Source organism: Myxocyprinus asiaticus, chromosome 8, assembly GCF_019703515.2.
Source record: "Myxocyprinus asiaticus isolate MX2 ecotype Aquarium Trade chromosome 8, UBuf_Myxa_2, whole genome shotgun sequence".
Taxonomy (NCBI): Eukaryota; Metazoa; Chordata; class Actinopteri; order Cypriniformes; family Catostomidae; genus Myxocyprinus; species Myxocyprinus asiaticus.
This window is the reverse complement of record NC_059351.1, coordinates 44,366,147-44,377,500: the sequence shown is the minus strand read 5'-3', so window position 1 is coordinate 44,377,500 and position 11,354 is coordinate 44,366,147. Positions and strand designations below refer to the sequence as shown.

The following is an 11,354-nucleotide window of genomic DNA, read 5'->3' as shown; positions in this document are numbered from 1 at the left end:
AAACGTGAACAATCTCCCACAGGGACATTATATATAATGCTGAAATATAAACTAAAGCAAGATCATGTTTTATTAATGCCTACTTTCGCTATTTCATAGCTTTTAGTTCTTATTTCAGTGTAGTTTTCAGTGTCAAATTTAGATCATTAGTTCTGTACACAGTACCACTGCTCCCTAAACACAGAGTACGCAGCCTGCGAAGGGCACCACGCACAGAAATGCTATCTGTTCGCGCTCCAGTTTTCGATTACACGTTCTGCAGAGCAAAAGACATTTACACTTAACATGGATGTTTTCATGGAATTATACAGTTAAAGGTGCAATATTTAATATATTTACTGTACTAAAGCATAAAATTATCATAATATGTAAGAGATTTAGGAAATATGCTAAGTTTAAATACTGGCTTCTCCGAAAACAATGCTACAGCCAGTATATTCTACTTTGAAATGTCCATTCCAAGCCGGAATTTCTGTTTGTGTTTTGCCTGTGTGATCCCGCCCACTGCCCATTTCCCAATAGTATTTCGACACCCCAGGTTGCCAGATTTGAAACAAGTCAGCGTGCTGCAGCCATGGAAGCCAGCAAATGAACTGGATCTGAGATAACAGATTCACCAGACCTAAAAAGCCTTGGCATCCATCTCCATGAACAGAGGTGTAGTGAAACATGGATAAATACTGCTCGTTTCTGTTGCGTGTCCTCAACCTGGCAACCCGCATGAGATTCGAGTCTGGGGAGGAGGGGGCGGGGGATACAACTCTCTATATTTTTATTATTCCAATATTTTGAATTTGGACTGCAGTATCCCTTTTTAAACACTTGATGTCAATGTTACATATTGGTTTAATTTTAATCAGCCCGAAGTAGTTGAGATAGTTGCCACACCCACGAGGGCACGGGGTGAATGCATAAATACTGCTCATGACATGCGGGACAAAGCGCACTGACAAGCTGCTGCAGATTTAAAAATGTACACTTAAAAAATGATGTCATAAGAGCCCATATTTACAGAATCACCCTGAAAATGACCATCACCATATCACAGAAAAGCCCGCGTTATCATTAGAACCATGACTTACCTCAGCATGCTGCTTTAAGTTGGCGCTGCAATTTTATCTTGAAATATCCGCTTGTCTTTGTGTAAAATGGTGTTGCATGATGAAACTATTATTTTTTTCACTGAAGAGCATGATGCTGCAGCAAAAAGTAAATGTAATGCCGTAAATGTAGTGTGTTACTACCCACCTCTGATTACAACAAAACGCCAAAGGTTCTAAACAAATCATAAATATTAATGATTCCTCTAGGGCTGAAACAATTAGTCGACGTTATCGACAACAAAAAATTGTCGACAACATTTTTTGTCGAATAATCGTTTGATCTCATTTAACGTAACAAGAGATCACATTAAACTCTAATGATGAAGCGCGAGAGCAGCACTGCATTTCGTGCCTGTCTGAGGAGATGAAGAAAACGGCTCACAGTCCAGATGCATGCTTTTTTTTCTTCCTCCCAATTTGGAATGCCCAATTCCCAATGCGCTCTAGGTCCTCGTGGTGGCGTAGTGACTCGCCTCCATCCAGGTGGCGGAGGATGAATCTCAGTTGCCTCTGTGTCTGAGACAGTCAATCCGTGCATCTTATCATGTGGCTTGTTGAGCGCGTTACCACAGAGACATAGCGCGCTTGGAGGCTCACGTTATTCTCCGCAGCATCCATGCACAACTCACCACGTGCCCCACCGAGAGCAAGAATTACATTATAGCAACCACGAGGAGGTTGACCCAACATGACTCTACCCACCCTAGCAACTGGGCAAATTGGTTGCTTAGGAAGCCTTACTGGAGTCACCAAATGCATTCTTAACTTTCACAGCTTCAGGTGATGTAGATCACAATGTATGAGGGAATTATATGTCCCGATCTAAGGGGCAGAGATTGAAACTGCACCCGGCTGAGGCACACTCTGTCATGGGGATGCTCGACTCTCGAGTGCTCGCACTTAATGCAGCAAGATTATAACATCATGGCTTGGTATCTGACAATCTTAGTGTAAAAAAACAAAACAAAAAAAAAACAAAAAAACCGGTGACCGTATCGGCCTCAAATTTTCTGTTCGGTGCACCACTAGTAAAAACAGACAGATATACAGATGGACATCTATAATAGCTATAAAAACAGAGAGAGAGAGAGAGAGAGAGAGAGAGAGAGAGAGAGAGAGAGAGTGTGTGAAAAGTCTCAGAGGGCATTTTATGCAGTTAAATCACGATTCGGCCACATGAAATTACCAAATAAAACATGGATTAAATTATACCACTCAACCATTAAAGCAATTCTATTATATGGATGTGAAATTTGGGGAACAGTCTTACATTTTCAAAACTGGGATAAAACTGCAGTAGACAAAATTCAGTTGGAATTTGCAAAGAATATTTTGGAGGTACATAGAGGCACTTCCAATACCGGCTGCAGGACTGAATTAGGCTTATATCCCCTTAACATTGAAATACAGAAGAGATCTGTTCAATTCTGGCATCAGCTCCATCAGTCTAATCCCGAGTCTATAAAATATAAAGCCCTCCTCGCCAATGAGATCCCGCCAGTGTCTCATCCTCTAAATACACTTGCTCTTAAACTACTTAATGAAACTCAACCCGTGACTGACTCCAGGTACAACCCTTAAATCATTATTAAAGACATTGAGAAAAATCTAAAAGATACTCATTATAAAACATTAAAAACTCAATACGACCTCCAAAAACTCTAAAGTTATTTGGCCCTAAATAGAACCACAAAATTGGCAAACTACTTATAAATTAAACAATTTAAAAATCCTCTCAAAATACAGATTAAGTGATCATGATCAAGAAATAGAGAGAGGAAGACATAAGAAAGCCTGGACACAGAGAGGGCAGAGAACATGCAGACACTGTGACCTAAAGCGAATAGAGGGTGAGAAACACTTTCTTCTCATCTGTCCCAAGTACCATACTGTGAGAGAAATGTTTTTCACCAAATCTGAAACACTGAATCCATCATCCCTACAGAGAAAATCCCCTATACACTTGGAGAGGATGACAGCACAGTGGCATTCAACTGATCACAATGTATAGTCAGGACATTAATAATGTGAAAAATTACAATTACAATTTAAAAAAAATTTCAGAACTTCTTAAACTACTTCAAAGAGTTCTCATCAAAAAATCCTCCACGTGCAGCAATGACAGCTTTGCAGATCCTTAACATTCTAGCTGTCAGTTTGTCCAGATACTCAGGTGACATTTCACCCCACACTTCCTGTAACACTTGTCATAGATGTGGCTGTCTTGTCGGGCACTTCTCACGCACCTTACAGTCTAGCTGATCCCACAAAAGCTCAATGGGGTTAAGATCCATAACACACTTTTCCAATTATCTGTTGTCCAATGTCTGTGTTTCTTTGTCCACTCTAACCTTTTCTTTTTGTTTTTCTGTTTCAAAAGTGGCTTTTTCTTCGCAATTCTTCCCATAAGGCCTGCACCCCTGAGTCTTCTCTTTACTGTCCTACATGAAACTGGTGTTGAGCGGGTAGAATTCAATGAAGCTGTCAGCTGAGGACATGTGAGGCATCTATTTCTCAAACTAGAGACTCTGATGTACTTATCCTCTTGTTTAGTTGTACATCTGGCCTTCTACATCTCTTTCTGTCCTTGATAGAGCCAGTTGTCCTTTGTCTTTGAAGACTGTAGTGTATACCTTTGTATGAAATCTTCAAGCATTGTATAGCCTTCATTCCTCAAAACAATGATTGACTGATGAGTTTCTAGAGAAAGCTGTTTCTTTTTTGCCATTTTTGACCTAATATTGACCTTAAGACATGCCAGTCTATAGCATACTGGGGCAACTCAAAAACAAACACAAAGACAATGTTAAGCTTCATTTAACAAACCAAATAGCTTTCAACTGTGTTTGATATAATGGCAAGTGATTTTCTAATACCAAATTAGCAATTTAAGGTGTTGGAGTGATGGCTGCTGGAAATGGGCCTGTCTACATTTGATCAAAAATGACTTTTTTTAAAATAGTGATGGTGCTGTTTTTTACATTAGTAATGTCCTGACTATACTTTGTGATCAGTTGAATTTAAGTACCAATTTCCTTCCGAAACAGCAAAATCTGTACATTATTTCAAACGTTTGGCTGCCAGTGTAAATATTTTTTTTTGTTTTATATAGTCATTCTTAGCATTTAAATGTTTACATTTTGCGTATGTATATGTCTTTTTATTCTATTTTATAATTCATTTCTTAGTATTTAAATGTAAAAAAAATAAAAATAATAATTACTACTAATTGTTGTATTTATTATCTTGTTTAAAACAGCTTGTATTTACATAACCTTAAAATGCTTTGGCAATACTATACTCCAATTGTCATTCCAATAAATCTGAATTTAATTTAATTGAAGAGAGAGAGAGAGAGTGAAAGAGAAAGAGAGAGAGAGAGAGAGAGAGAGAGAGAGTGAAAGAGAGAGAAAGAGAGAGAGAGAGAGAGTGAAAGAGAAAGAGAGAGAAAGAGAGAGAGAGAGAGTCAAATACATAGACAGAAAGAGAAAGACTGATGTGTGTTTATGGTTATCAGGGCCTGCTAAACACTGCTAGCCAGCAGGCTAACGCTAGTGAGCTGGCTGCCAGATATTTTTATTATTTATTTATTTTAAATATTAAGCCTAAGGATCACATTTAAAGAGTCTGGAGGTCAAACTCCGATAAACAGACTCCTCCGGACCTTTAATAGAGAATCATTAGTGAGAATGTGAGTGAAGTGTCAGGATTTGGTCGGTTTGTTTGTTTATATCATGTAGCCTATGTTTCATCCCTCCATCATCATTATCGTCATCATCATCATTCCTTCATCCACACACACACTTACTTGGCCTCGGACGTGACCGCTGCGGACTCATGTCGATGTTCAGGTCGATTCGTTTGCGGGCTTCTTTATTTTCCTGCTTGAGTTTCTCCTCGATTCGAGAGAGTCTCTGCTCCAACGACGACATCTTGAAAACTTCAGCAGCACCATCGAGCGCCGTCACTTACTGCCCACTAGTGGCCACTGAGAGAAACACAGCACCTGTCATTTGCCTCTAGTGGCCACTTAGAGACTGGAATATAGTTACAGTATTCTTACTGCTCATGAATGTCTTGTTGAATGTTTGTTGTATTTTATTTTTATCTTATGTAGTGTACAGTACATTGTCACTATTAGGCCAATATTAATTAAATTTACTGGCCATTTCCATTATTTTACTATTATCATCTCACCATTACCTTTGTTCTATCATTGGTTGTTATTTGAATTTATGCTTCGGAAATGTTTGTAAAACGAGAATTATGGGAATAAAGCACCATGAACTTGCGGCACTTTCACCTCTGCGCATAGGTGCGGGAAAAACAGCATCACACACTGCCCCTAGCGGTCGATCCCGCAGTTTCTGTGTATACTTAAAGGAATAGTTCACCCTAAAATTAAAGTTATTTCATTATTTACTCACCATCATGCTCTCCCAGATGTGTATGACTTTCTTTCTTCTGCTGAACACAAGCAAAGGTTTTTAGAAAAATATCTCCGCTCTGTTCGTCCACTCAGCGCAAGTGAATGGTGACCAGAACTTTGAAGCTCCAAAAAGCACATACATGCAGCATAAAAGAAAGTCATACACATCTGGGATGGCATGAAGGTGAGTAAATAATTATTCGTTTTTGGGTGAACTATTCCTTTAAGACTTGAGGTGGAAGGTTTTAACAGTTTTACAATTTTTAGGCATTTTAGGCATTTCTTTATAGGCTTCTAAAGGCTGTTTTCTTAAGATAAATTAGCCTCTATTTCCCTGTTCGTACATTTTAATAGGTTATCCATGCAAAAAAGTTCAAAGCTGAAGTCAATGAACAATTCAAGATAGTCTTTAAAATCTAACACACAACAAACATGATCATTTTAACTACAGCTTTATACAACTCGTGTAACACATTTGATGAATTGTCTAATTGTACAGGACATACATTAATCTGTAGTCAGACACATATTCCTTTTACAGGAAAGGGAGGATCAGATTTGCATTGTTAAAGCATATAAGACTTATTCAGTTGCAAATATTGTGTGTGTCAGAATGTTTTATGGATGCAGTTCTGCTACACATTTTTTTTTTAAAGTGTATGTGTGTGTGTTTGTGTGAACGTTTTGTTTTTTGGCTGTCCATATGAGTTTGTAAAAGACATGGCATGGTCTGTTTATGAGTTCATATGTACTCTAAATAAGAGGCCATTTGCACAAACAATCCAATATAAACTTCATAAACTGATGTTTTAAAGGCATCAAAACAGCTCAGAGGTAATAATGGGTGTGAAACCAGAACCAGCACAGTCCATTTCTTTGCTGTAACAGTCACTAATCGTCGTTGATGCACATCATGCCTAAAATAAACAGAAAGCAAATCCAACACCTAAAATTAAATCTATTTAAATAATGTGTATAAAATGGAGACAAACAGTCGTACACAATTTGAGGCCATGGAGTCTTTCAACGAGAAGTGGTTTTATACCCACTTGGTCAAATGTATCAAAGCATCTAACAATGTTTGCAAATGCACTTAACAAAAAACTAAAATAAAATTAATCACTAAAAAAACAAAATATTTTAGCCTATTTTGAAGACTTACGCATTTCAATTTCTTAAAATTCCATCAAATTGAATTGTGTAATGTTTAACTAAATTAAATTAATAAAACTTATATATATATATGTTTTATTAATTTAATTTAGTTAAACATTACACAATTCAATTTGATGGAATTTTAAGAAATTGAAATATGTAAATCTTACAATTTTAGTACATAAAGTTCCATCAAATTGAATTGTGTAAATTTTTAAAACATATAATATATATTATATATATATATATATATATATATATATATATATATATATATATTTATTATATATATAGTTAAAGACTCCTCAATTCAATTTGATGGAATTTTAAATACGTAAATCTTAAAATTATTTTTTTAGCTTGTTAAAATGACAATTTTCAACCAAACACATTCTTCCTCACAACAATCATTCAAAAGATCATCTGAGTTTCCACAGATCTCACGTTTCCTCTGAATCAAACTGACATTTCTTGACAGTCTTGATAAACATACTCCACTTTTACAAATACTTCTGTGAAACACCTATGAATGCTGTAAATAATACTCTCCCTACTTCAAGGGATTGTTCACCCAAAAATGAAAATTCTCATCATTTACTCACCCTCATGCCATCCCAGATGTGTATGACTTTTTTACTTCAGATAAACACACGAATATTTTTAGAAGAATATCTCAGCTCTGAAGGTCCATAGAATGCAAGTGAATGGTGACCAGAACTTTAAAGACATAAAAGCAGCATAAAAGTAATCCATATAACTCTAGTGTTTAAATCCAGATGTGGGTGATAGATCAAAATTAAGTCCTTTTTTCTTTTATTTTTTTTTATTTTTTTTTATCTCTACCTTTGACAAGCCCCAACCAGTAGGTGGCTGAATGTGAAAGTGTAGATTTACAGTAAAAAAGGACTTAAATATTGCTCTGTTTCTCACCCACACCTATCATTTCACTTTAGAAGACATGGATTTAACCAATGGAGTCATGTGGATTACTTTTATGCTCCCTTTATGTCTTTTTGGAGCTTAAAAAATCTGGCCACCATTCACTTGCATTGTATGGACTTCCAGAGCTGAGATATTCTTCTAAAAATATTCGTGTGTGTTCATCTTAAGTAAAAAAGTCATACACTGCTGGGATGGCATGAGGGTGAGTAAATGATGAGAGAATTAACAATTATAAATTACATAAATATTCTCACAATTTGTTAATGTTCAGTTCCAACCAAGACTGAAGTCTTCTGCTGTTTGCCTCCTTTAGTGAAGTCAAAAGATCAACAAGATGAATACAAATCAGGACCAACACTATTTTAAGGCATATTTTTCAAACCAACCTTAATACGAGAGGTTAATTTGTTTTTCAAATATTTCCACAATGGGTAACCTTCCTCAAAGTGCACTTAATGGGTGGAGACCAAACTGTTTATTGGACTGTTCCCCTGAAGTTCAATATGCTTGACTTATTTTGACGTGACAAACCCAAAGCAAACAACTCTTAATAGGTTTAATGCCTCGACCACAGGACACCCCAAGAGCAAGTACACATTCATATGTTCAAACATAAAGTAGTCTATTTAAATAAGCTCTGCTCTCAGTGCAACTCTCATCTTCCTTTTGATGTCACAGTGTATGCAGAAAAGCATCTCTTAAACACGTTCCTTTGGGTTCCTGTTCCTAATCAGGCCACCGGAGACAATTCAGAGTAACAGTAATGGCCAATTTGAATGGAGAACGTCTGAAAAAGGGAAGTGAAGATGGAGAAAGATCTTTTGTTGTTGTAGCCAGTTGGTCATCAAAATTAAAGGAATAGTTCACCCAAAAATTAACCCTTTACTTTTTTTCTTCCGTGGAAAACAAAAGATGTCGACCAGCAGAATGTTTAACCCCGAAGTATACTTCGGTTACGACACGAACGCTTAGCATGTGCGTACAGTCCAATGCTAGTATTTCGAAATCTACTTCATATGACTGTGCGCACATACACAGGCGGTTAGCGCATGCACGCTACGACTGTTACGAGACACCGGACTGTTTCTCTTCAGGAGTTCAGACCCATAAAGATGTCTTTATATTCCTTCAGACTCGAGTTATACAAATGCAGGTATCTCTTGACCTCCTCACACAAGTGCTCTTGATGTGCACATCCACTGTTGTTGTCTTCTACTTTTGTCTCCTGATGTTTAGCATCGATTACATCTTTTTCTAGCGCTTCTTCGTTAAAGTAACGGCTCAAATGTGAGTGCTGCCACCTTGTGGACCCACAGATTAGTGCAAATAATTCCAGGCGCATGCGCATACTGCATGTTCAGTGCATGCAAGGTTCAAGCGTTCAGTGCTCGAGCACCCTGCTGATGACGAAATTTGCGTCACGCATCCTGTGCGCAGACGCCTAGCGTTCGCATCTAACCGAAGCTTACTTTGGGCTTTCGTCACCATTCACTTTAAATGCATCTTTTTTTTCTCCATACATTTTTGCATGAACTATCCCTTTAACTGAGACCATTTCCTTCATTACTGTAAGAATGAAAGGAAATGTACACTACCAGTCAAACATTTGGATACACTTAACTGCATTTATGTTCCTCGTGATCTTAAAAACCTTTTGATCTAAGGCTTATGCTTAAATGGCAACAAACAACCTGACATGAAAATTCTTAAATTCTTCTTCCTTTCTCTTTCTAATCCTAAGCTTCTTGATCACTTTTTCAGTCCTCTCTCAATCTCTCCTGACCATCACAGTGTTCACAGGTCCAGCACATTCAGAATTCATATGCAACACCCGGATTGGCCACTCTTCTCTTCATCGTCACGGAGTCACGGAGCAGAACTGTCTCTCTATGGCAATATCACAGTGAACACGCTCTCAGCAGAGATCAGAGACATAGTCAAAGTCACGGAAGCAGTCCTGATCCTTGCGTGAGAGCACCCGGGGTTCACGGGGTGGAGTGAGACTCGGAGCTTCTGTCGTGAATTCTTCATCAAAGTTGCTGACGTCCTCTTTTCCTCCGATAGAGGGAAGGAAGGGAGGAGGGAGTTTACGGAGGAGAAGAGCCTCCCAGTCCATATTCTGAGAGAAAGAGGAGAAACGTAATGTTTATTAATTTATCTTTGGTCTTTATCATTTTAATGGTGGACCTTTGAGCAGAAAATGTGTTGGAAGATAAAGTATGGACTATATTTTACATCATATTGTATAATTTATGTAATTTTATGTTTAATTTTGTGTACTGCAGATTACACTGTTCAAAGTGACGATGCAAGCAAATGGCAAAATTATGGAATAATACAGTTTTTATCAACATTGAACATGTTTTAATATAGTGGGTAAAAAACTCGCCCTGAAGAAAGGTTGTTTCTTTACATCCTCTGCATCCTTCTCACTGGAGCCCAGTCGTCTCTCTGGATTTCTCCTTAGTAACTGTTAAAGACACAAAATTCAACCCCATGCTGCTTTATTCTAGAAAAAAATATGCTTTATTATACCTGCTTTATTCTACAAAAAATAAACACTGAACATCAAACAAATAAGACTGATGATTTCTTCAAATGATGTGTTTGAAATTGTGTTTGTATGCGTGTTATTTACCCTCCTCATGATGCCAATGGCCTCAGAAGAAAGGAAACGTGGGTATCGAACTTCATCATTCACTATGCTGTCAAAAACTTCCTCTTCATCATCACCTGGAAATGGGGACTAGAAAGATAAAATAATTTTTTTAATCATACCTATTGTTTTGATGATCGCAAAATTATTAAAGGGATAGTTCAGCCAAAAGTTACAATTCTCTCATTGTTTACTCACCCTCATGCCATCCCAGATGTGTGACTTTCTTTCTTCTGCAAAACACAAAGATTTTTTGAACAATATCTCAGCTCTGTTGGTCCGTTCAATGCAAGTGAATTGTGACTAAAACTTTGAAGCTCCAAAAAGCACATAAAGGCAGCATAAAAGTCATCCGTAAAACTAAGTGATGAAGTGGTTTAATCCATGTCTTCAGAAGTAATCCAATCAGTTTTGGGTGAGAACAGACCAAAATATAACTCCTTTTTTCCACTATAAATATTGAAATCAGCAGTCTCCTTGATTACACTTCCAAGCACCTTCTAGCGTTCTGCGCATGCATCAAGCACTAGGAAGTCTGATCATCACTGAAATCATGATTGTGCCTAGAGACTGCAATGGCAAGATGTACAGAGAAAAAGGAGTTACATTTTGGTCTGTTTTCACCCAAAACCAAACAGATTGCTTTAGAAGACATAGATTAAACCACTGGAGTCTTTTGGATTACATTTATGCTGCCTTTGTGTGCTTTTTGGAGATTTAAAGTTTTATTCACCATTCAATTCCATTGTATAGACCAGGGGTCGGCAACCTTTTTGACATGGAATAAAAATAAAAACAATAACATGGGCGCAGAGGGGTAATCACTAGCATGCAAGCAACAGCGAGAGAGGAGCAGGCTATTTTATATGAAGTTTTTCCCACCTGCATTCCAAATCCACATCTTGATGTAATCCTTCCTCACGATCACGCAGTGTGTTTTCATCAGATGAATGGGAGGCTAAACACTGTTAAAGTGTGACGAGACTCGCTCTGTGCGTGCAAGCCATCCGCGCATCAAAAGCCGATCAACTTTTCAGCCCTTTTCGGTGAATCGCACCTGCAAAATCCT

At 37.6% G+C, this 11,354-nt stretch overlaps 2 protein-coding genes across 6 annotated transcripts in view; both read right to left on the bottom strand.

Annotated features, from left to right (window-relative positions):
- Positions 1-5,047, bottom strand: part of LOC127444884 (dual specificity mitogen-activated protein kinase kinase 7-like) — a 27,425-nt gene extending 22,378 nt beyond the window's left edge. For both annotated transcript variants that reach the window (XM_051704500.1, XM_051704501.1), the window contains exon 1: positions 4,912-5,047. In XM_051704500.1, the coding sequence (XP_051560460.1) occupies positions 4,912-5,035 (124 nt within the window). In that variant the 5' untranslated portion in view covers positions 5,036-5,047. The remainder of the gene's footprint in view (positions 1-4,911) is intronic.
- Positions 5,048-8,171: 3,124 nt separating this feature from the next.
- LOC127444873 (serine/threonine-protein kinase N1-like) overlaps positions 8,172-11,354 on the bottom strand; it is a 69,831-nt gene continuing 66,648 nt past the window's right edge. For all 4 annotated transcript variants that reach the window (XM_051704473.1, XM_051704471.1, XM_051704472.1 and 1 more), the window contains 3 exons: positions 10,268-10,375; positions 10,019-10,099; positions 8,172-9,748 (listed from right to left, as the gene is read on the bottom strand). In XM_051704473.1, coding sequence (XP_051560433.1) covers positions 9,545-9,748; positions 10,019-10,099; positions 10,268-10,375 — 393 coding nt within the window. In that variant the 3' untranslated portion in view covers positions 8,172-9,544. The remainder of the gene's footprint in view (positions 9,749-10,018; positions 10,100-10,267; positions 10,376-11,354) is intronic.